This window comes from Rhinolophus sinicus, linkage group LG14, assembly GCF_036562045.2.
Source record: "Rhinolophus sinicus isolate RSC01 linkage group LG14, ASM3656204v1, whole genome shotgun sequence".
Lineage (NCBI taxonomy): Eukaryota > Metazoa > Chordata > Mammalia > Chiroptera > Rhinolophidae > Rhinolophus > Rhinolophus sinicus.
In genome coordinates, this window is record NC_133763.1 from 41,651,163 (window position 1) to 41,675,087 (window position 23,925).

General features: G+C 49.5%; 2 protein-coding genes across 15 annotated transcripts; both read right to left on the bottom strand.

Annotated features, from left to right (window-relative positions):
• Positions 1 to 224: 224 nt before the first annotated feature.
• Positions 225 to 6,770, bottom strand: PSRC1 (proline and serine rich coiled-coil 1). Of its 12 annotated transcripts, none has more exons than XM_074319106.1 (8): positions 6,631 to 6,765; positions 6,196 to 6,248; positions 6,047 to 6,104; positions 5,164 to 5,629; positions 4,686 to 4,800; positions 4,321 to 4,595; positions 3,939 to 4,032; positions 225 to 487 (listed from the first exon to the last, which is right to left on the bottom strand). In XM_074319106.1, exons 1-8 carry the CDS (start codon positions 6,759 to 6,761, stop codon positions 441 to 443), a joined length of 1,239 nt encoding a protein of 412 aa, XP_074175207.1. In that variant the 5' UTR covers positions 6,762 to 6,765; the 3' UTR covers positions 225 to 440. The 12 variants fall into 12 exon arrangements, with proteins under 12 accessions (XP_074175207.1, XP_074175213.1, XP_019586075.2 ...); XM_074319112.1 differs by having other exon boundaries at positions 4,344 to 4,595; positions 6,196 to 6,253; positions 6,631 to 6,744; XM_019730516.2 differs by having other exon boundaries at positions 4,344 to 4,595; positions 5,164 to 5,605; positions 6,196 to 6,253; positions 6,631 to 6,742.
• A 3,884-nt stretch (positions 6,771 to 10,654) lies between these two features.
• MYBPHL (myosin binding protein H like) lies at positions 10,655 to 21,806 on the bottom strand. Of its 3 annotated transcripts, XR_002137269.2 has the most exons (10): positions 21,452 to 21,806; positions 15,633 to 15,721; positions 14,931 to 15,126; positions 14,559 to 14,698; positions 14,260 to 14,419; positions 14,023 to 14,159; positions 12,820 to 13,006; positions 11,901 to 11,945; positions 10,864 to 10,886; positions 10,655 to 10,739 (listed from the first exon to the last, which is right to left on the bottom strand). XR_002137269.2 is itself a non-coding variant. In XM_019730511.2 (9 exons), exons 1-8 carry the CDS (start codon positions 21,594 to 21,596, stop codon positions 11,935 to 11,937), a joined length of 1,065 nt encoding a protein of 354 aa, XP_019586070.2. In that variant the 5' UTR covers positions 21,597 to 21,805; the 3' UTR covers positions 10,655 to 10,739; positions 11,901 to 11,934. The 3 variants fall into 3 exon arrangements, 2 of the variants coding, with proteins under 2 accessions (XP_019586070.2, XP_074175035.1); XM_019730511.2 differs by lacking the exon at positions 10,864 to 10,886 and having other exon boundaries at positions 21,452 to 21,805; XM_074318934.1 differs by lacking the exon at positions 10,655 to 10,739 and having other exon boundaries at positions 10,776 to 10,886.
• Positions 21,807 to 23,925: the final 2,119 nt, after the last annotated feature.

Sequence of the window (23,925 nt, forward strand, 5' to 3'; positions counted from 1 at the left end):
AAAAGCCCTGTTTGGAGAGGGGGCAGAAGGACTCAGAGCCCCCAGACCCCCAAATGCTGCATGAACACATTTTGAGGGGAACCCGTGCCCCTGGGCGGCGGCCGGGCCACCCCAGCCCCTCTCCTCTCCCTGGACTGCGACATGCTGCAGCCCAGGTGTTTGCTCAGTTTGCTGACCCAAAAGTGCTTCATTTCCCTGCCCGACCCGCACGTGGGGAAGGCCAGTCATGTTAAGTTGCGCTTCTTTACTGTTGTGTGGGTAGGGCGGACAGGAAGAGGAAATACAGTGCTGACTCAGTTGCTCCAAGCACAGGTCTCAAGTCTGGGTTCTGGGGTCCCCTCACCCATCCCCCCAAGATCAGATAAACCCCACTCTGTCTGACTTGCTGTGGCCACTGAGACGTTCTATTTTTAACCCCTTCCGGGAATTGGCTCTCTTCTTCAAAGGACCAGGTCCTGTTCCTCTTTCTCCCCCGACTCCCAGCTCCCTGCGAAGAGAGAGTTAATATATATATTTTATTTATTTGCCTTTTGTGTTGGGATGGGTTTGTGTCCAGTCCCAGGGGGTGTGATGTGGCTGTTACAGGTGGGGTGTGTACCCAGCAGTCCTGGCCTGGGGAGCTGAGGCCCTTCCCCTTGCTACAGACTGTCATCTCCCCGCCTCTCCCCTCCCCTCGGTTTTGCCAATTGCTATCCATTTGAGTCACCATTTATGCTAAGCATGTATTCCAGACTTGTCACAGACTTTCCTCTGGAACAGGTGGCTAGAAAAAAAGGATTGGGGCAGAAAACATGCTCCCGTTTCTCATTTGTAAGGCTGATTTCTGGTTTTCCTGCCATGGATCCTCCCCGACCTCTCCCCTCAGCAATTCCTGCAAAGGGTTAAAAATTTAACTGGTTTTTACTACTGATGACTTGACTTAAAAAAAATACAAAGATGCTGGATGCTAACTTGATACTAACCGTCAGATTGTACAGTTTGATTGTGATTGTAAATATGGTAGGGTTTTGTGTTTTTTGTTTTTTGTTTCATTTTCCCATACTACTGAATAAACTAGTTCTGTGCGGGTTGAGCAGTGTCAACATGTACTCCTGTTTGGTGTCCTGTCCTTCCAGAGGGAAGGAGGCCTGGCCCCTGGAAAACCACAGCAGGAAGGGCCCAGAGGTCATGGGACTCAGATAGCAAGTGGCTGGTGAGCTAGCCCCTCGACCGATACCCCCAACAGTTTTTTTCTCCCCATTAGAAATGAAGCAGCTACTCATAACCTAGTCAACTGTGTGCCCTGCAACATTACTTCTATTCCCAAGTTTGGGGAATTACTTCTATTTCCAAGTTCTGTTCAATAAACTAGATAGGGAGTTAACCTTGGGGCAACAGAGGGTAGTGACTAAGAACACAGACCTGGGAACTAGATTGACTTCCTCTCTCTTGGCCTTAGTTTCTTTGCCTGTAAAATGAGGATGATAATAGCATCCGCCTAATTGAGCTTTTATGAGAATTAAATGAGTTAACACATGTAAAGCACTTAGAACAGTTCATAGTGCATAGAAAGAGGCCAGTGAATGTTGGCTTCCCTCTTTGTTGCTACTGGTTGGGGGCAGGGGTGGAGTGCATAAAGAAAAAAATAGAAAGCCAGACCAAAGGGAAATAAGCAAGTAGCTGAACAAGGGCTGCTGTGGCCGGCAGGCCTCCTCCCTAGTTGGCTCTGCCTACTGCATGTTGCTCAAGCAGGTTTGGAGCGGGATGGGGCTGGGGGTGGGTACAAAACTCAAGACTGATGGAGGGCCAGAGGGACGTCTTGTCCTCTCCGGCCACCAGGTGGCGACAGCACATGGGTCTGCTGCTCCTTTTGCTTCTAACGACCGGACCTGCCAGGGCCTGGCCCACACGCAGGCCACGCCTGCCATTTGCTGGCCACACCTAAGTGTGTGCCTCGCTTGCGCACCTTCCAGTGCTTCTGTCAGAGCGGGAAGTCACCAACAGGCCCTACTCACTAGTGTGGGACGCAGCTGGGAAACACACCTGAGGTGATCTTGCCTCTACCAAATTGCTCCAAAGCCAAATACTCAATGTGTCTCCACACCCTCTCCCCTAACTCAATTCTTGGAATCCCAGAGGCTGCAGGAGTTGCTGCAAGAGGCTGAAGAGAAAGGAGAATGTGTAGGCAGCTGTCACTGTGACATAGGTGAATGTATGAAATGAACTTGAAGATCAGCCAGAAAAAGGAGAAGAAAACAGTGACAGGCCCCTGGCCTGGGAACAGAGGGAGGCACTTCAGTGCATAAGTTGGGTGCTTATGGGCATATAAGAGTGGGGGGTGGCACCAGCTGGCACTCCACTCTTTGCCCAGCTGCCGGCTGGCTTCCTTGAGTCCTGGCCTGGCCTTCAAAGAGTAACATTCTCTCAAAACTCACAAGGAATTGAGTTTGTTCTGGTTGCAAGAGTCAAAGGCTGTGGGAAAAGGGAGACCCTTAGTTCAATCTCTTAAATGAGTCTTTGTTGTTCATTCAACAAACACTCATCTTGCACTCACATATTTTTTCCATAAATGAATGAAATTCTCTGCCACATACAAATCACAACACTAGACATTGCAGGGGATCATAAATCCTGGGGCTGCCCCTCAAGTCTATTAGGGGAAACAAGAGGAGAGCACCCACGACGCCAGTGAAGTGAGGTAGAACGTGAGAGGCTTTCCCGATACCTTCTACCTGAGGCAACCAGCGAAGCGGAATACCAGAGTACCCAACAAAAGGTCCCTTCCCCCCACAAGCACAGCAGACAAGATGCTGAGGAGTTCCTAGGAAGATCCATTCTCTTGTCACGAAAGGACACCCAACTTTAGCATATAAATAATATATAGACCATGGCTTAATAGCCTCACATATTGTGAAGCAAGCTATACTTAATTTGATCTGGACCTTTTAATAACATACAAATCCTGGGAAAAGACAGCCTGTTCCTATCTAATGTCAAAAAGGGGGGTCGTCACAGCTTGATTAGGTGGCCCTATCTAGGCCCTGCCTGGGAAGCCCTTCCTGGCTCCCTCATTGGAATTACATAGGTATTTATTCCCAATCTGTTAGAAATTAGAGAGGATTCTCTTTCACATATACAGAGAATATAAAAATACATTTATTTTATTTTAGAAAAATGCAAGCCAACAGAGTAAGCTTATCATAAACTGGCCTGTTTAAAAGTCCGGATTCACAGGGAAAAAGTTTGGAAGCCAAGTGGCTGCCTCTGCCTTTCCAGACAGGCTGGATGGAGTTCAGTAGAGGAGGTAATTCAGGAGGAGAGCAGGGAGGTTATCTAGAGGTCATTCACATGTAAATGTCCAGGGAACCACTGCCTGGGAAGAAGATCAAACTCAGGGGCTGAACATAAGAGTGGGGGTAGATGAGGACAACCCACTCTTCCGCATTTCTTATTTCCTGTTTGTGAATCTCATTGCTGGGAGGCAACTTCTTTTCCCTGGTCTTCTTTCAACCCCCTCCAGTTCAACCCCAATCCACCCCATCTCTCATGGTCTCTACTACTGGGGCACCGGCCCAGGTGGCATCTCTTCCTCCTGCCCCTGGGCCAGAATCTGCTGAAGTGAGGAACTGCCTCCAACGAGAGGGGCTCGGGAGGCCGAGGAGAGTGAGTCCAGGCAGTGACTGTAGTGTCTGCTACTGAATCCTTGCTTGCTGTCCTGATCTATTTACCTAGAGAGACAGGACGAACTGCTTTATTGTTCTTCTTCCTCAAGCCCATATGTTACCCGGCTGAGTTCAAATTCTCAGGGTAGGAAGACATGGGACACCCCCGACCCTCCAGGCTCCCCTCCTTGTCCCCAGCTTGCCACGCAGGAATCAGGACTGATCTACGACTTGTACATAACAGCTCAGAAGCCCAGACGACAGTGGAGAAAGAGATAGCATCTCGCCCAGTCTTACCTGGTAGGTCCTGCAACTGCAACTTTCCTGGGGGGCTGCAGATTACTGCGAGTGGTACCAGTGACAGAAAGATTTGGTCGCTGGGAAACAGGAACTTGACGGGAGTTAGCAAAAGAAATGAGTTAGCAGCAAGTTCACGGGACCTTCCAAAAAGAAACACTGGATGAAGGCAGAGTTTGGGATTACTGCCTTTCCTCCCACCCACGGTATTTGAAAACCAAGACTCAAAACTCTTGGCCCAGGCCCAAATTCTCTCCTTAACTCAGTCTGGCCATCTTCAAATAGAGCTGTAATGAAGATGGAGAAAGTGGTCATTGTTACCATCTCTGGGAGGTACGATCTACCTGGGCAAGAGTAGGTATTCTTCCTCCTGACTTCTTACCCTTATGGTCCATTCTTCCTCACCTCTGTGCCCTGTGGTGCTTGGTCTTGGAAGTCCTTTCCGAGTTGACAGAGAATCTGGAGCGAGGGCACCTTTGCTGGGTGGTATACTCCGGCTGGTGAGTGGCACCCGACTGGCAGGCCTGGGGATGGCCGAGGGAGCAGGCAGTCGACTGGAAGGTTTAGCAGCTGCTCCCTGTGGCCGAGACGGGCGCTGAGAGTTGCTGGTAGAAGGCTGTGGGGCCAAGACTGGTCTGACCACGGGGGTAGGCGGGCCTGGTGCAGAGGAACAGAGGAATTTTAGGCTAAGTTCCACAGCCTCCCTACTGCCACTCACCCACAGCTTTGCTGCCCAGGTCTTCTCACTTGCTGTTGCTCTCCCATTGGGCCCAGCTTTTCCCCGGATTGGAGGAGTTGATCGGGAAAGAGGAGAAGAGGCTGGGCTTTTGGATGTGGGGAACAGATTGCAAGTGGGCGACTCCTGAAACAGAAAAAGAGACACGAAAAAAAAAAAAAGGGACTAGAATGGAAAAAGAATCTGTTCTGCTGGCTGGTTAAGGGATAGAGGTGGAGGGTTGCCTAGATCCCAGTAAGGAACGGCAGAAGTTAGCTGCCGACACCATCATCATCACTAGTACCGTTTACTGAGAGCTTATTACAGACATTAGAGGGCTATGCACACAGTGGTAAGTGCATGGCTTATGGGATTTCGTGTAATTCCAATAATTCTACGAGGTAGAATTTTACTATCCCCATTTTACAAACAAGGAAACTACTTCATGGTTGTACCAAGTCACACACTATGTCTGGGGGCACACATCCAGCCCAGACCCTCCAAACTCACCCTTTTCACGCTGGAGGGCCTCTTTCCAGAGGTTGCCCGAAAAGCCCTGACTGACCCCTTCTTCTCGCTGCTCCGCAGTCGGGGTGGCAGGCTGCTTGGGGAGGGGGTGCTCCGAGCCAAAGAGCTCACAGTGGGCAGCAGGTCTCGGACAGGACTGTCCTTCAGCACAAAGGTCTCCCGCCGAGGGCTGGGCTTCACCCTTCGAGGCGCGGAGCCCGCGCCTGTACTCTCCGGCTCCTGCAGGGCACACTGTTCCAGCTGCGCTGCCAGCCTGTTGGCCTCATCGAGAATCTCCTCCAGCTTCTCTGGGCTGAGGCGGCCTAAGCTGAACCTCAGACCCTGGGGGGTGGGGGCCACCGCATTTGGGTCACTTCGGTGGGAGAGGCCGCGTCGGGGGCGTTTCTCTGACGTCACCAACACTGCTACCTCTTCCTCCTCACGACTGAGACAGAAAACAAACCAGGCACTGTGCCCACATGGAAGAGAACAGGAGACTGTACAAGAGAGACTGGGCAAAACCACGCAGAGCCAGAGACACAACCCCAAACTCTGACGCCCATGTTGGCTGTGAGATCTGGCCTCTAGGTTTGAGAGACCGGGTTCCGTGAGGCCTGACAGGCCTTTAGCATTTACTGACATTGGAAATTATGCCAGGATGGAGATGCAGCAAATCCACTTACCCTCTTTCTTAACACCCTGCAATCTCATTCCAGCTTCTTCCTTCTCCCAGTAGTAGTGTCATAGAGGCCCAAGAGAACCAGCCACCCAGCAGCCCCAGCACATCCAGCCTTGAGACCCAGGTTTGAGACCAAAAATTCACCAGTAAGGGGCTAGAGACAGAGGCATCGGTGGAGGAAAGTAAGTAGGATAAAGAGGCTGGTACCTGTCAGATGGTGACAGCCCTCCAAAGTCCAAGGTCTCATCCACTATAAACTTCACATCTGTAGGGGAGTTAAGAAGGAATGCCAGCCTTGTGTCCCTAACGTGGCTCTCCATCACAGGGCCTCAATCTTCCCTGCAGGGCTTCCTTACCTTCCTGCAAATCTCCCATGTTCCAGCCAGCAGGGGTAGGAGTCAGCTTAGATCTGAACTGGAGAGAAAACGTACTTCCCTCAGATCTCCATCCTACCCAAGGCTCTCAGCTAGGGTGCAAGCCAGGGGGTTGGGAGTCATGCTGGAAATAAAGCAAGCTTCCCAGGAGCAGCACCTGCCCCTGTTACTACCGTTACCTCCCGGGAAGGTGCGGAGAGCTCCCCGTGCACTCCTACCCCTCTCCGCAGATTGCCCTCCCGTCCCCCAGGCGACCCGGCCTCCTCACTGGGGGCGGTCTGCGCGCTCTATTTTCCTCCCTGCCACCATCCTCCGGGTTCTTCCTCTCCCCAAGCCACCTTTCCACTCCCCGCAGCACCACCGCCCCGCCACACCTCCAGCTCAACCTCAGTTTTCACTTTCCGCCCCCCGACTCACCTCCCGTGAACTGTGCTTTCTTCGCACAACTCAGTCCCGGGAATCAGCTCCGAGGGGGCGGGGCTCCTTTCGAATCTCTCCGGCCCACCCACTCCTACCACATGTGCACAGTGATTGGTGGATCCCAGCATCCCCCGCCCCCAGGGGGCGGGGCGGCGGCGGGCCGCTGGCCGGAAGTCCGCCGGTGGGGCCGTTTGGAGCGCAAGCCATTCCAAGAAAGACTCCAACCCAAGGGCTGAAGCGGGGAGGTCGCGAGCGCGCGCGCGTGCCCGGGAGGCCTTTGCTGGCCAATGAGTGTGGGTTTCGCTCCCTGTCATCCCTTCTTCTTCTCTCCCTCCCGGAACTGCTAGGCGGAGCCGGGGTTTGTAGCCCCAGGGACCGGCATGATCACCTGATGCCTTTCGCGGCCGACGGCCCAAAAGCTAACGCTCTGACTGAGAAAATTCGTTTTCTTTGGCTCACTCCACATGCAAGCGCCGCGTTTGCTAGATTTCCTCAGTGGCGATTTTTCCAAGCTACGGAAGTATCTAAACACTGATACGTTAGGTATATCGAGGTTCTCTAGGAAGTACCTTTTCCATGGCTTTTTAGGAGAGAACGTTCAGACCCTTAGGCAGCCAAGGTGTAAAGAAAACAACGGTCTTTTTAGACAGGGCGATTCAGACAGGGAGATTGGGGTTCAAATTCAACCGTGACCCCTCCGTTTACAAGTGGCGCAAGCTTAAATCAATTTGCATTTATTTTAAATTAAAAAAAATTTTATTGGGGAATATTGGGGAACAGTGTGTTTCTCCGGGGCCATCACCTCCAAGTCATTGTCCTTCAATCTAGTTGTGGAGGGCGCAGCTCAGCTCCAAGTCCAGACGCCTTTTTCAATCTTAGTTGTAGGGGCGCAGCCCACCATCCCATGTGGGAATTGAACGCGCAACCTTGTTGTTGAGAACCTGTGCTCTAACCAACTGAGCCATCTGGCCGCCCCAAGTCAATTTTTATATTTGACCCTTGCTTTATCTATGAAGCGAGGATCGTGACCATCAGTTTCATGGTTGGATGATAATTACGAATATCAAGTTTTATACCCTGCAGGTCAGGGGCTTTTGAGGGTGTGTTTGTAACTTGCTACTTCTCTAAACTCAAAGCTGTGTTTATAAAACACTTAAGCCCACTTATTAGGGATTTCCTTTCTGTTGTTTCCAAGTGTTGCCTGTGAATAGGCTGGGTCACCAGTTAACAGAGTTCAGAAATGTTCTAAAAATTAAATCAAAAAGGTCCTACAAATGGGCTGAAGAGCTGTCCTGTAAACAAAGAGCCTGAGCGCTAATCTCCAGTATTTGTGGGCCATTTATAGGCTTTCTTGTTTACTTCCTTGTTTTTAGCTGCTATGAAGTTGAGGTAGTGAGGTTGGCAGGAGTGAGATATTACTGTAATAAACGCCACCAGAAGCAAAGGAGCCTTGAAATGTAATGGGGTGATAAGGGAAAGGGTGGGGAGACTCAGAACTTGCAAGCTTATGTGAGAAAGAGCTGAGACAAGAGGACTGCCTCTTTTTCCATAGGATTGCTAGTGAAGGTGAAATTTCAGTTGCCTGTAGGATTCAGGATCTATGGAGGTGGGAAAACCAGAGCCAGTATCTTCCCTCTCCAGGCAAATAGTGGCAAAGTGGAGATCTGGGGGAAAGAAGTTGTTAGTTAACTGCATTCTTTCTTTCCCTAGGAACAGCTTGAGTGGGGAAACTGCACTTCTTCACCCGTATTCAGGTAATTGGGGGAAGCAGTTTTGGCAAATTGGAAGTTAGTTTCTCCTAAGGTAATTTATCTGCATTTTTCCATCGCCAAATTATGATTTGGAAAACTGTTGCAGTACCAGGAAAAAAAAAAAAAGCAGAACTACTTTCTCTTCCAAATGACAACAAAGAAAAATACAGATTTCAGGTACAAGAATTCTTCACTTAGCGTAAGGCCACTAACCTGGAAATATTTGTCCCCTGGAGCTCAACCCCAAAATGATATGTATGAACACGTGTTTAAGATTTTGGATAAATAATAAATAAGTGAATTAATGAAGAAATTATAATGAATTATACTCCCGCCCAGGCACATGGTAGGCCTTAGTTCAGAAGGTACTCCAAAGTGATAAATACATAAATCAAAAAAATTAAGATTCCAGTGCAGGTCTTCTTGAATGCAGAAGATTTTGTTCCTTCACCATGAAGGTTGAGCATATGTGAACTTTAAGGGATAGTCATTGAGTACTTCAACAAATAGCAGAGGCATGGAGCTGGGGGCTGAGGCCAGAGGTCTCACTGATGCATAGGGCATCATAGCTGAGAGTACTTGATAGTCATAATTATCATCCGAACCATGAAACTGACGGTCATAATCCTCACTTCATAGATAAAGTGAGGGGTCAAATGTAAAAAATGACTGAGTACTGCTAGAGGGAGGCCTCGTGGCTGCCCTGTACCTGACTGGTTGGCTCTGGACTCTGCTGCAACCCCTCAACATTCTCAGCAGGGTTTAAGTGCATTAGACCCTACAAATGATTTGTGTGACTGTTTTCTCAGGTTACCCAAGGATGGTACATAACTAGTAACATTCTAGATGCATAGGAAGAAGTTAATTTATGACACGCAGTGGATGCCTTGGGACATTGGGTCTTAATTCTCATAGAACTCCAGTTGAGAAAGGCTAGAAAACATGCTCATTTTCCTCAACGTAAAATAGACCTTAAAATAGTCTGAACAAAAAAGCCTTTTACACTCTTCTCAGCCCAAACACATCCCCTTCCTCCTCAAAATCTTGCCTAATATTTACTGGATCCTGGAAATCTTTTCATTCTTAAGCCCATATCTACTTACAGTGGAGGTCACTGAGCAAAAGAGATGAGAGGAAATAGGGAATGCTTGAGGTCAAACAGACCTGGTTCAAATCCTAGCTCTGCTACTTACCAGCTGCATATTTGGAGCTATTTATAAGGCTAAACTTACTCATTTGTAAAATGAAGATCACAAGAGACAAAGCACTTAGTTCAATGACTGATGCATAGAGGGCTGTTTCAGTTATATATTACCATGTGACACACCACCCTGATATTCAGTGAAACCACAGCAACCATTTATCTGCTCATAATTTTACAATTTGGGCAGGGTTCTTCAGAGACAACTTGTCTTCCCTCCACAAGGAGTAGATAAGGCATAGATGAAGGGTCCAAGGTGGCCACAAATAGCTAGAGCTGTGGTGTTGGCTGTCAGCTGGGATACCTGGTTGTCCTCTATAATGTGGCCTCTCATAATTCAGTAATCTGTCCTGAGATTCTTTACATGGGAGCTGACTTCCAGAAGCAAAAGCAGAAACTACCTCACCTCTTAAGGTTTAAGCCCAGAACTGGCCCAGCATCACCTCCCCTACATTCTTTTGGTCAAAGCAGGTCACATGATCAGCTCCAATTCAAGAGGAGGAGAAATAGACCCCAACTCTTGATGGGAAGAGTACCATGCCCACCCATACTAGGATGGGAGGAATTGTTGCTATCTTTTGCAGATTCCATCACAGAATACCTTCAGTATCTTATTTGTTTAAGAATGAAAACAAACGTAAGCAAGGGCACCTCACCTTAATTCTTTCTTGAGGGCTTAATGAGACTGCTCCAATTTCTTCAGTATCTCCCAGCCCTCAAGACTTAGGGGGTCTGTCCTTAATTAGCTATGTATATATATATGTGTGTCTTGCTGTCTGATCTCTGTGATGGCTGTGCATCCTGTTACCCAACTTTTACTGGCAAGCCCAGAGAGGAAGAGAGCAAGCCGTCTTCAGCGTCTTTCAACACCTCACACTGTATAGAGTTGAACTCAGCTCTGTAATGACTATCTAGGGACAAGACACTGTTAGAAACCTTTGTGGAAGAGAATGTAGATATGGAAAGAGAAAGAGGAGTCTGAGGGTTCTGAGATTCCATAGAGTCTGGCTAAAGAATTCCAACTTCCTAAATGGCTTTCCCATATGGAAAAGCTCAAACAGATGGACACTTATGCACTGAGAATCCACACATTTATTTAGACCAGTCCAAACCAGACGCTGTGCTGGAGCTCAATCTCATCGCAGTCAGGCTTCCTGGAGGCACAGAAAAGAAAGAATTTACTGTGGCCCTAACAGCAAACAGCCAGAGCATATCCAATGTGCCGAGGCATCCCCTCTTCATGGTCCCTGGGTTCTGTGCTATGAATTCTCTACTTACCTGGCTTCATTGCTGGGCAGCAGCTGGGAGAGAGGTGAAAGGACAATTAACACTAACAAGGCTACCATTAACCCAACATCATCCTGATGGGGAGCTGAGGGGATGGTGAGAGGACAGTCTTTGCAAGCCAACGGGCAGAGACCGCTCTCCTGAGAAGCCTGTACTTTTAATGCATCCCTTAGGGTTTTCATTTGCTGTTTAGCAATGGTAGGCTGAAATAAATGGCTTCTGGGATTGAATGCATTCTCAATTTTTATCAGCTAGGAGCTGTAAGTCAGAGGAGACATTGGGAAACAGTCCTCTTTAATTCTCTCACGAGCTGCTTTTCACCCGACTCATCAGTTTGTACACAAGATTTCTACTATGAATGATTTAGACTCTGAAAGTGCTGTCAAAGTCTAAACAATGATTTGGGTTGCCCTTTGCCAGTAATGTGCTGCTTGGAACCGCGTACCCAAATGTTCAATTATTATTGACATGTAATGATCATGATGGTTTTCTTTTCTTGGAGGGGAAGGAATCCATAACCTTCAAAGTTAAAAAACAGGCAATAAATCTGTTTCTCACCATGCTTACGATATTGAGGTAGAAACACTTAATTGACAAGAGCAGCTTCCTGTCCCCTTTTCCACGCTGCTGCCGTGTAGTGGTGGTGACTCTCACCCGTCCTCCACTCTTGATGGTTCCCTTGACATCTTTTCTTATAGCACCGGCCTCCCTCCCTCCCACAGAAACCCCTTCCAATTAGATGCTATCACTCTTCTTCAGAGGACCATTAGGTTTAATTCCTGTCATGAACTTGAGGAGTAAAGACAGGTAGAAGATGTGACAAAAATAGACTTCATCTGTGGTAAGTTCACTCCATGGGGATGAGACTATTAACTTACATTTTTTTAAAAAATGGATAAAAGAAAAGTTGTCACCAGTGAATGCATATGGTTGGAAGGGTCAGGAATACAGGAATACACATCTATCTCAACAACACTAGCCGTAAACATCAAACACTCCACTCAGACACCCTGCTTCTCTTTCCTTACCTTCTTCAGAGTTGCCCATGCCTCTTAGAGAGCCTCATTCAGGAGCTGCAAGAATCCCGACATTTCTCAATGTTAATATCTCAGAAATCTCTGGGAAACCTTCCTTTGGAGTACTGAGGAGGGGTATACTTCTCTGATTTTTTGGGAGTCCGTGGTGCTAACAAGGGGTGTGTCTGGGCATAGGGAATAATAGGGCAGGTAATGACCCATTTATTCCTGATTCATGCTCCACACACTTAGAGAGTGCCTGTTGTGTCAGAAACTAGGCTCAATACTGGGGCAACACAGGTGAATAAAACTGTCCCTGCCCTCACGGTGCTCATACTTTCCTGGGGAAACAGATCAGTAGATAGACAATTATAAAAACAATGTGCTAAAATGCAGTGATCTAACAAGGTGACAGGAATGGATAAAGGAATGAATACTTTAAAAGAAGTAGAGAAGATGTGCAATATTTTCTTTTCACAAACCAAAGGGGAAAGTCCTCTGGTTTGTCTAAAAGCTGCAGGTTCAAACAAACAGCTGCAGGTTTCCTGGACTGACTAAGAAGAAGACTGTATAGTTTCAAGAAAAAACACCTGGTGAGGAGACTTGGGCTCTTTCCACCATAGTGCCAGCTCCTCACTTAACCAACACTAGAAATCTTGGGTAAACCAATCACCTTCTGTGCTTCATGTGTCTCCTTTGCAAAATGGAAATAGCTATTCTTCCTATATTACAGAATTAACAGTGGAAAAAAATGAGACAGTGGATAAGAAAAATGGCTCCTCAAATACATCCTGATGGTGACAGAGATGAGAAGGCCTAAAAGGGGAAGCAAACCAAGCCCTTCTCCATGTAGGCTTGTGTCTCTGCCCCTGCTTCCCCCCTTTGGGAGACAGGAGATGACTGTCCCCTGAGGCATAGATCCTGCCCTTACCTTTCACATCCACCCGACAGTCCACCGAGGCCTCTCCCAGGGTGTTAACCGCCTTGCAGGTATAGATGCCCCCATCAAAGGGACCAGGCTTGTGAATTTCTAGCGAGCAGATTCCCAGGCATGTGAGGGCTCTGTACTTGGGGTTGCCCTGGATATCCATCTTGTTCTTCAGCCAAATGATCTTTGGCTGGAAGATAAAGATGAGGGGGCAGCAGGGGTGGTTAAGAACCAATTGTCATTTTCATGCTTAGTCTCTGAGACTCTTTGCCAGTGACAGGTTTGGGGACACACCGGTCAGAGAAGCAGGAGTAGGGTGCTTTAAAAACAGATGGATCTAGAAGAGATAATGGCCTCCATCCCTTATATTTGGGAAGGGGTTCCACTTCCAGTACCTTCAACAGCCCCCATGCTCCTTCTGTTGGTTGAAAAGAGCACCTGAAACCTTGTTTCGTTCATCAAGTATGTATTTCTGATCAGAAGAAAGGCAGTCACTTCTATTCCACCTTGCTCAAGCAGCCCCGTCATGGATCCAAGGCCCTGGGCGTCAGGATCTCATCTTCTCTGTATGTACATTGCTGAACCAATCCTATGCTAGTCCCACTGTTGCTTGGAAAGCCAGTCCTGTCCCCTCTGGTTAGAAAGTAGTTTCTAAAATGGGATTATTGATACTCTCTTTCTGAGATGTTATCCCTACGTAGTTTGGTCCAGGACTCATACACAAAAGGTACTTGGTAAAGGTTGTTAGTGGCATTTTATGCCATGTGTGGAATACAGTGGCTAGAGTGTTAAGGGTTGTGGCTAAAGGCTCAACTCTAGGCAGCTTGTATGTGTGTAGCCCTGACCAAATGACGCCTGGTGGTGGTGGTGCTGGTGGGGAGTGGGGTGAGTAAGGAGAAACCAAGGGCACTCCATCACCCCTGCCAGAGAGACAGCTTTGAAGCTCATGCCCAATTGCCAGCCAGTCAGAGCAAGACATCTGCATATATGAGGAGCAGACACTAAAAGGAAAACTGGGAACATTATACACATCAGCCTGTCTTGGACTCCAAGTGCCCTGGCTATTTCTACATAACCTGCAGTGGAAGAGGCAGATGATGGTGACGGGAACAAACGTTTTGGTTAGAACGCTCTTCACCATAGCTAAGGTTAGAGCAGGAGCAGGAAGCAGCATGGCGCAGCCAGCCCCGAGACCTCCCTGCTCACCTTGGGAAAGGCGCGGACACAGCAGTAGAGCTGGGTGTCATAGCCGGTGACTGTAGTGCAGTCTGCCAGAGGCTGGGTGAACTTTGGAGCTTCAGAGAAATCTCGCTGGGCAAACCCCGTGGTCTTATAAACAGTAGCTGAGGGGACCAGGAAGGGCCACACTGTGGTGTCTGAGATCCCATCCCTCTTCAACTCTTTATCCTTAGCTCTTCCCAGTTCAGGGTCTCCATGCCTTACCTGCTTTCTGGATGTGGGCAAGGTCGGCAGTGATGGGGGCTGTCTCACTGAGCCCACATTGGTTCTCAGCAAAGACTCGAAACGCATAGGAGTTGCCCACGATGAGACCAGAGACCGTGCAGCTGGTGTGGTGATAACGCTCCAGCACCGTGAACCACAGCTTCGGGGTCCCAAGAAGATGCCGTGAATGAGACACCTGCTTTGTGAACTCAGTCCACCTCAGCCCACCACGTGGAGCTCCCAGAGCTCCATTCTAGAATGTGCTATGCTTCCCTCCCTCCCTCCTAGCTGGGCCTCACCCCATATTTTGTGTCAGCCTTCTGCAGCATGTATCCCAGGAGTGCCGCATTGCCCGTATCTCGGGGAGGTGTCCACTCCACGATAGCATTGGAACCCCAAACATCCACCAACTTGATACTCTGAGGAGGGCCTGGCCTCTCTGAAAGGGTCAAGCGCAACAGTGGGCATGGTACAACTCACATGGGTGGAAATCACCCCAGCAGTGTCCCCTGCCCCTTCTCTGCTCAGCCACCCTCCCTTCACACACCACTGTGTCCCACGCTCAGTGTGGGGGAGGCACCCGAGCCTCCCCGGCTCTCTGCCATGGCTCCTTCTCAGCCTGGAGAGGGAGCCCCTGAGGACCTCTCCATCTTCTACTTCCCACACCATACCGATCACCAAGATGTCAATGGTGGCAGTGGCCTCCAGGCCACCCAGCTGCACTCTGAGCTGGTAGTGACCGGAATCAGCCCGCTGGGCTTCTCGGATGAAGAGGATTGAGTCCCGCTCCCCGTTCCGCACGCTGACACGACTGGCATCCAAGGCACCGCCATTATGTGTCCAGGTGGCTTGAGGTTTGGGTTTGCCCTGAGAAATAGGGATGAGCTGTGAGCAGTCCCTTCCCCCCAGTTCCACATGGTGACTTACTTGGCTTGCAGCTGCAAATTCCTTGAGTTAGAGGTCGATGGACTCTCCCAGGGGACTTTGTCTTTTAGCAATAGCCGAAGGATCATGGGAAAAGGGGGATGGCTTTGGGTTTCCCACTCGCTGGGAATTTAGGTCATGGATACCCAGGGCAGCTGGGACTAACAATAGCTGCCCAAACTCTGGAGGGCCCTCCCACTGAGAGCTCCCAGACCTCTGCTGACTGAAGGGCATGGATTAGCCTTACGTCATCAAATGGGCCCTGACCCGACCCACCCTCAGGAGTATAGCTGGAAGGCCCATTTGGCCCCACACTTCTGGTGACATGGCTCTCTCCATTCAAGGCCAGGACGACTGCCCCACTGCTAGCGGGACTCTTGGTATCTGTTTCCAAATCAAACCCTGTCCTGTTCCCAGCCATAGACCCAGCATGGGGCTGACACGGTCACCTGGAATGGGATTAGTAGTTTCACAGTGTCTCCAACCTTCCGGATATAGGTCTGCCGCAGGGCCCGAGGCAGACAGATCTTCGGGTGCTCTGAGTGGTGGAAAGAGAGAGAACGGTGGTGAGCCTCCTGTGGAGGGAAGAGTAACACTCAGAGGGAGTGGGCACTGCATTCAGCTATCCTCCTTGGGCAAGTGAGCCCGGCATCACTCAGCAAGTGAAGTCCTCTCGTGGGAATGGGAAGATCGCTCCCATTGTCTTGCTGGGATTTAGGGATGAGCAACTGGCAAAGGATTCTCAAGAGCATTAAAGTCTTGGCAGGAAGAGCACTAGAGTGTGAGTCTGACACGTCTTTTAATTTGTAACTCTCAGCTCCCAACTTTCCGTTAACTGAGATTTCTTTTTTTCTGTTGGTGCACAGGCCAGTCCAGTCGGTGTGGGTTGTCTTTCCACCCATTTTCTACATTTGTCCTTAACAACTCTCCTTTTATCAGGGCCACTTTCAATGTTACTGTGTTTCCCCGAAAATAAGACCTAATCGGACAATCAGCTCTAATAGTCTTCTGGAGCAAAAATTAATATAAGACCCGGTATTCTATTCTATTCTATTCTATTCTATTCTATTCTATTCTATTCTATTCTATTCTATTCTATTCTATTCTATTCTATTCTATTCTATTCTATCCTATTCTATTCAAGACCCGGTCTTATATTATAGTAAAATGAGACCGGGTCTTATATTAATTTTCGCTCCAAAAGACACATTAGAGCTGATTGTCCAGCTAGGTCTTATTTTCAGGGAAACACGGTAATCCTGACCTCCAAGTATCAGCCCTGCTCCCCCAGTTTGGTGCCAGACTCAAGGAGAAAGCTTTCCCTTCCACAGGCAGAGTCAACAGCCTGGACCCACTAGGACAGCACGGATATCATTGCAGAGGGAGCGGGCGTCTAGGTCCCTTCCTCTGCATGGCTGCCCTGCTCGGTGCCTGTGGAGTATTCTCCCAGTTTGTGGAGGATCACTTTTGCAACCAGAATCTGGGAAAGATGAAATGCTCCACTGCTCACTTCCCCTTGGTCTCCCAGGTGTGTTCAGTGAGAAGAGAGATTAGATCTTGTTTATTGGCTTCCAGGATAAAGACAGGAGATGCTCAGGAAAGTGCTGAGTGAGGTTTGGAGAATGACCAGGAGTCATTTCTCTCCTCGGCCTCAGGCTGCCTTGGCTGAGAAAGTGCAAACATCTCACCGGGGTTCCCTCGGGGGCCTGGCTAAGACTGACACCATTTTCTAGCTTTATTGGGTCTTCTGTCGCCTCCTTTCTCAGGCAGAGACAGTCCCCTGCTGCTGTTGTCTTAAGGAATGTGACGGTGCCTCAGTTCCCACCAAAGCCCCGGCCTCCCCCCAGTTCATTCCTAGCAGCTGGAAAAACTCCACGCCAGCACACAACTGCAGAAAAGAGCACAACTGCTTGATAGTGGATTCCAAACTTTTTGATAATATTCATTTCCCTGTAAATACTTTCCTGAGCATTCACCCCAGCATATGTATGTTTATTTATAAATTGAACTGTTTAAATGTATGCATTACATAATGCAAAATTTTGAATGGTGAGATTTAAAATACAATAAACGGAGGTTTTGCTATGTTCTTCCTATACCTCAAATTGTAGACCATTGTTTGGAGACCAGGAACTTCACTCCCACAATTCCCACCCCATTATGATCTCGAGACCACTTGGTCTTTGTAAATGAATATAAACCCCCATATTCAGTGCATGCTGTCCATTTATCTAGCTTCCCTTTCTGCTGTGTGGCTTATGTTTTCACCTGGGTTGTGCTGTCTTAGGCTGGACCTCACTGCTGCCCTGACAAAAGCAGGAACTAAGGGATACGGGGCGTCCAGTGCACTGAGGCCCGTCCTGCCTTTGTGGCCTGGCTGCCTTAGTAGGAGCACTACAGCCACGGAGCCCCAGGCAGCTGAGTGACCCTGCTCTGCTTGCCCTCCGTTTGACTTTGGCGGTTTGGGAGGGGGCGGGGCATGAAGAACAGAAGAAGTGTTTGTGTGATGTGTTCCTCTCCTGGGGCCATCTTGGCAAGCCACCAAGGAGTTGAGAACAGGCGGATATGACTTAAGAGTTTTCTGAAAAAAGAGAGCAGCAATTGAAAAGGAGGGTCAAAGCCTCATCTTGTTGGGCTTGGTTCCCCACTGTTGGGTGAGGGAATCGCCCTTCACACTTGCTGGGCAGAGGGCTGGAGAGAAGCCGGGTTCTGCAGTCCCTTGCTCTGCCTACAGAATATCTGAGCTATGAAGGGCCTTGATGAGCACCTAGCACAAGGAGAGGAGTGGACGGAAAGGGCTGAGAGAGGAAACAGGTTTGCTAAGGTGTCCTGGCTGGTTGTGAGGTTGTGCTGCTACCACGACTCCTGCCTCCCATCTAGGAATGTGTGTCTGAGGGACCCATTCTCCGAGCATGGCGTATTTGTCCACTCACCTGTCCTCCGGTGTCCACCTGGGACTGGGCACCACAGTCAGCGCTCTAACCGTGACCTTGCCCTGGAGGGAGGCGGCAAAGAGGGGGAAGCAGAGGGACACCCTCAAGAATTGAAAAGGTGGGACGGACAGGTGGCTCAGTTGGTTAGAGCGTGAACTCTGGGCAACAGGGTTCGATTCCCACATGGGCCAGCGAGCTGCACCCTCCAAAACTAGAATGAAGTCAATGAGCTGATGCTCAGCTCCTGGGTGGCCAGGTGGCTCAGTTGGCTGGAGCGCGTCCTCTCAACCACAAGGTTGCTGGTTCGACTCCTCAACTCCAGCAAGGGATGATGGGTTGTGTCCCCCGCAACTAGCAATGGCAGCTGGACCTGCAGCTGAGCTGCGCCATCCACAACTAAGATTGAAAGGACAACAACTTGACTTGGAAAAGTCCTGGAAGTGCACACTGTTCCCCAATAAAAAAAGTCCTGTTCCCCTTCCCCCCTCCAAAAAAAAAAATTAAAAAGGTTAAGGTGAGGGAAAGAGCCCAGGTGGTAATGCCTGGAAGATGTCCCAACTGAGCCCTGCTCTGCTTAGACCTCAGGCAGGAAATGGGCTTCTGTAGCTTGGTGCACGCTGAGGTATATATTTGTTCCCACTTAGTGTTTCTTTTGTTTCTTACAGAAATATCTTGGAAAATGTTAGCATTGTTTTACCTGAACTAAAGAGAAAAATTAAAGAAATAGGAACATATGCTATAATGGGGGTATTTTATGTGGAACATAAGTTACAATAGGGGGATTCGGAGAAGCATGAGCAGCTCTGAGATGCAGGGGCCTCACGTGGGGGCAGAGAGACAGTGAAGAAAGGCCGACAGCTAGGATGGCGGTTTCCTCCTCCCTGGAGGGCTCCTGGCCCAGTTCTTTGCTTATAAGTGGATTCCCTGACATGATGAATCAATGGGGGACAAACTTCAGTTACTGGAATGTTCTGAGAATTAAGTAGGTGAGGATAAGGCTTTCAGCAGGCTCCCAGACCCGGGTGGGAGGGCAGAGGATGGGCTTAAGACTAAAGCAGCTGACAAAGTGCGGGAGGTGGCAGAAGTGTTTGACAGCTCCAGGTGCCTGGGCAGCAGCAAGCCCTTCCCCAGCGCAACCCAGGTCTTCTTGTCTGCCCAGCAAACAAGAGCAATCTGACCCTTTGCTGAGACTGGTACTAGGAAGGCTCATTTGGGGCATCTCTTTTCACACCTCCATAGTCCAGCGAGGTGCTAATTGTACTGACCTTGGAGCAGCATGGCTTTCTCCTCCTCAGATGCCAGAAAGGGTGTGAACCAAAGCCTAGAGCCCGAAAGCAGAACCTAGATTTTCTAAGACTAGGTTTGAGACAGCCACAGTTTGGTTTTCTCCCTTTATAGAGTCTTGGGAAAGTCCTTTGAGGGCCACTGGCTTCCGAGCTGTGTCCCTCTTAGCGCTATGTTTCTCTCAGACAGGATGTTGTCTACGTCTTTCTTAGATATTAGTAGAGAAGGAGACTTAAAGTAGTCTCGACACAGATCTCGACTCCTCTTAATTAGAAAATTCCTCGTAGTTCTATCCTATTTAATTCTGCTGAAGTTTATGCCCATTTTCTTATTCTATGCTCATGGGAAAAATTGTCCTCTCATAATTTCCTTTCACATGGCTCAAGACTTTGCAGTTCCCTAAGGGCTGGAGGTCAAATTGATGTGTTTTAATTACAGCCTTGAGACTGAAGAAACAAGATGGATACATTTAAAGAGTGAAAGGGGGTGTGAATACTCAGGCGTGTGTGTGAGTGTATGTGAGAGAGTGTATGTGTGTGTACATGTGTAGAGTGTGTATGTGTGTGTGTGAGACAGTATAAGCGTGTCAGTGGACGGTTACCAGAAGAAGATGAACGCACAAGGTGAGCTGTGGCTTTCAAACATAACCAGAGATTTCCAGGGATCCAAAACGCACCAGCATTTCTTAGACATTAACAGATGTCTCGGTTGTGGCCTTGGGCTTATCAGAAACCTGTCTGGAGAAGTGGGATGAGAAAGGAGTGTAGTGACCTTGGGAGCACCTTGTGAAGGACAAAAGTGTCATCTCCTTGCAGACCATGAAACTAAGTTCAGGGAAAATCAGAGGACATAGAAATAGACAACAGTTCTCTGAGGAGAAGACTTGTCACCCCTCCCCTGTGGTCTTCCCCTCATGCTGATGGCTTTAGCCCTGGCTCCCTGTCGCTCTTTCCAATACTGCTCTAGTCACGATTCCCAGTGATTTCAATAGCTGTCCTTCCAATCCCTGCAGGGTCTCACGTCTGTTCCTGCCACTCCTTCGGTGATTTTGTCCTGCCCTGTTTCACCCTGGTTCCTTGGCCATTCTCTAGACCAATAACCACAAGCCCCCTATAATTTGAATTTCCAGCATCCCACTCTCATCACCACCTCAGTGGATAATTGCCCACCAAACTTTACATGATCTCTTCCATAGTATATTTCTCTCTGAGACGGAGCTGCTCCCCTTGCTGTCTGACCAATGATACATGAGTAGAAATGATCAGAATCACTGCTGAGCCAAGGATTTTAAGAAACGTGTTCTCTATTTCTCATTCCACTTCTGGTTGGCTGAACCAGGCGCATGGGGGACACCCCAGGCAAGTGTCACAGAGCTGTCGGCTACCGAAGTCTCAGCCAGGGGCAGCTGGGGTTGGGCGGCAGGGCTGCTGGTGGGGAAAGCTGGGGCTGGAAGGGGCACCCGCCACTTCCTAGCTCCAAAATGTCTCTTTGCCGAGGGGCAAACAGGGACCACCAGGGAGGGGAAGCCAAATGCGTCTCCCAGAAGGACTCTGCTTCCGTGGAACTCACACTGAGGTGGGGATTTCCCACGGGAGCCAGGGGGGTGTTGGGTGGGCTCTGGACCCACGGCCCTGCCGAGCGAGAGACAGAGGGTCATGGACTTCACTCTCGCCGCCCAGTGGCTATAAGCGCTCGTTTCCCTCTTCTCCTGCTCTAGAAGCCTCAGTCCCTTTCTGAGTGGCAGGTCCTCCTACTCCCTGTGACAGACATTTCTTAAAGGTAAAAATAGAAACAGGTCATTTTTACTGTAAAGTGCCCCAAACACCATTTACTGAATTCTTAGCTAAAAAGCAAAAACCCAGCAGAGACACTTGAGCAGCAAGGAGAGCTCCACCCAGGAACGGAGTGGGGCCCCCAGCAGTACTCCTGCACCCTCAGAACCCACCCACGAAACCTCGAAACCTCGCAGCTCTGCACCAGCCTCCGGACGAGCGGTCCAGTGCAGCTATCCTCCCAATTCCCTCCACCCAGCTCCCCACCCCCACAGTCACCTTCTACAGGGGACAGGAGCTGGGGAATGGGGCTCCCGGCCCCCTGTCGAGGCGAAGTCTGGGGTTCTTCAGCATCGCCTGGGCCGACTTCTTTCACCTTCAGTGCGGGTCCCGATGCCACCTGCAGTGCTGTGGCTGCCTCCATGCTGGGCCACCCCACGCTGGGCTCCAGGGGCAGGTTTTCACAGTTGGTGGTGAGGGAGGGACTGAGCACCTGCTCTCCAGCCTCTCCAGGGGTCCCTGCCACCGGGTTATGTAATTGGGCTGGCCTTTCCCCCACCCAGCTACTCCCAGCAAAAGAGCTAAAGCAGGGGCTCGGGGAAGACAGGGGGATCAGACAGCAGCCCAGAATAGCCACAGGAGGAGGGCTGAGGTGGCCCTGTTATCTTGGGAGTGAGATGACATCCCTCACCCAACACCAGGGAGGGAGTTGGGAGCTTGAGCTTCAAATAGCTTCCCCATGTCCCCCACTCGCACACCGTCCACAGGGGGCCTGTGGCTTGTGTTGGGAGGATTGGGTGACATCTCGACTCCTGCTCTCCAGCTCATCCAACGGGTGCTCAGGTCCAGAGAAAGGGGCCCCAGGATTAGCTGATCCACAGGCACACCTTTCACTCTCTCTCTCTCTCTCTGCTCCCACATTCAGTGAGTCAGTTTTGTCAACTCGACCTTTACAGGGTGTATCCCCATTCTGTCCACCTCCCCCTGGTGGCAGTGGAAGGTTTATCTGTGCTCTGGAGACGCTACCAGGCCTCACTTTGGCTCTGTCACCAACTCTGTGTGACTTGCAAACACATCCCACTCTCTCTTAGGTGTTTCCTCATCTAAAAAATGGAGATAATAACCATAGGCTTGTTGTGAGGATTAAGAAGTAATCTGTGTAAAGTGCTTAGCAGAGTGTGGCCGACTAAGTGCTTGATAAACGAAAGCTATTTTTAGGTGAGGCCAGCACTTGCCCCTTTGAAAGATCCCTGCCTGTGAGATCAAGTGAGAGAGCTGTGAAGAAGGGAGGAGAGCCGGGGCATAAGGTCGGGGGACGCGAGTGTGACTTTTGGCTACACCACGCACCCGTTCCTAGGTGACCCTGAGCAAGTCACTCCTTTTGAACCTCAAGTCTCTAGTCTGTGAAACAAGGGACAATGCTGCTATGATTGTGTTGAGGATAAAATGACAAAAATATAGGAAAGTGGCCAACCCACAGGTGTCACTTACATACTAAAGGTCCTGTGAGTCCCAGGTTTACCAAACCATCATTCTACACGTGCTACACGCTCCATCCGAATTATCTGGCTCCGTCATACTGTTTCTTATCTCCAGAAGGCAGCATCCCCTCTGTGTACGTGTACACATATTTCTATGTAGACTTTGAGAGCAGTTTTAGGTCCACAGCAAAGCTGAGCTGAAAGCACCAAGTTCCCATATATAACACAACCCTCCACCATGCCTTTGTTCTGTTATGGGAAAGTGTGGTTGAATGAATAGGCTCCTTACTTATTTTCCCCTTTAGCCCTCAATCTGGGGGCAGGATCAGTAGGATCCCGGGCGCCTGTGTTGGGGTGTGGGACCGAAGCCCAGAAGTCCTCTTTGCAACTTGCACAGGGGCTCAGGGCCAGGACAACCTGTAGACACACTTTGGGCCCAGGCCTGTTTATCAGGAGCTAGGATGGCCGAAGAGGGTGACTGTGGAGCTTGCCCTATGGGGCTGGTTATGAGGCCCCATCAGGACTAGTGTGAAGCTCTCCAACCGACTGCTCTTGCCTGACCCAGCCAAGGCCCTCGTACGTAAGTACAGACAACCCCCGCTCCTTACACCCCACTTGCGCTCTGGTGAGACTGGCCCAGGTTTTCAGTCTTAGCCATTGGTTGCAGTGAAGGTGTGAAAGAATCAAATTAAAAATGCATACCCTAGGGTCCGTCCATTAGAACAGTCTAATTTAATAGGTCTGGGTGGGACACAGCAACCCGCATTTTAAACAGCAACCTAATAAAATATATGGTGATGGAAGGAGAACTGACTCTGGGTGGTGAACACACAATGGGATTTATAGATGATGTAATACAGAATTGTACACCTGAAATCTATGTAATTTTACTAACAACTGTCACCCCAATAAATTAATAAAAAAGAAATCTGTATGGCAAACTAAAAAAAATAAACAGCAACCTAGTGATTCTGGTGCAGCCAGTCTTAGAACATTACGTTCGGTAACTTCCTGAAAACAGAGCCACCTTAGATCACCCCCTGGGGGAGGAACTGCTCCACCAGACAACGGGCTCCTCAAGAGCAAGGTCTTTGCCTCGTCAGCTTCAGACTGGGATGCCAGAATATATTCTACGGATGTATCATCCGAGGATGGCAGGCTGCGGAGCCAGCTCAGCCTGGGCTAAGGGCTCAAGGAGACAGGACAGGAACCTCTCCTAGAAGAAGTACTTTGGAAGAGAGGAGAGCTGCAACGCTTTGAAGGTCCTGAAAT

What these genes read in the sequence shown, in the direction of transcription:
- PSRC1 (XM_074319106.1), bottom strand. Translation starts at nt 6,761, where the DNA reads ATGCTGGGATCCACCAATCACTGTGCACATGTGGTAGGAGTGGGTGGG. An exon ending in GAAAGCACAGTTCACGGGAG is followed by an intron (nt 6,249 to 6,630) that starts GTGAGTCGGGGG and finishes TCTCCAGTTCAG; the next exon opens with ATCTAAGCTGACTCCTACCC. An exon ending in GCAGTTGCAGGACCTACCAG is followed by an intron (nt 488 to 3,938) that starts GTAAGACTGGGC and finishes CTCTCTTCGCAG; the next exon opens with GGAGCTGGGAGTCGGGGGAG.
- MYBPHL (XM_019730511.2), bottom strand. Translation starts at nt 21,596, where the DNA reads ATGGAGGCAGCCACAGCACTGCAGGTGGCATCGGGACCCGCACTGAAG. An exon ending in GCTCCTGTCCCCTGTAGAAG is followed by an intron (nt 15,722 to 21,451) that starts GTGACTGTGGGG and finishes TCCACCACTCAG; the next exon opens with AGCACCCGAAGATCTGTCTG. An exon ending in AGGCTGACACAAAATATGGG is followed by an intron (nt 14,420 to 14,558) that starts GTGAGGCCCAGC and finishes GGGACCCCGAAG; the next exon opens with CTGTGGTTCACGGTGCTGGA.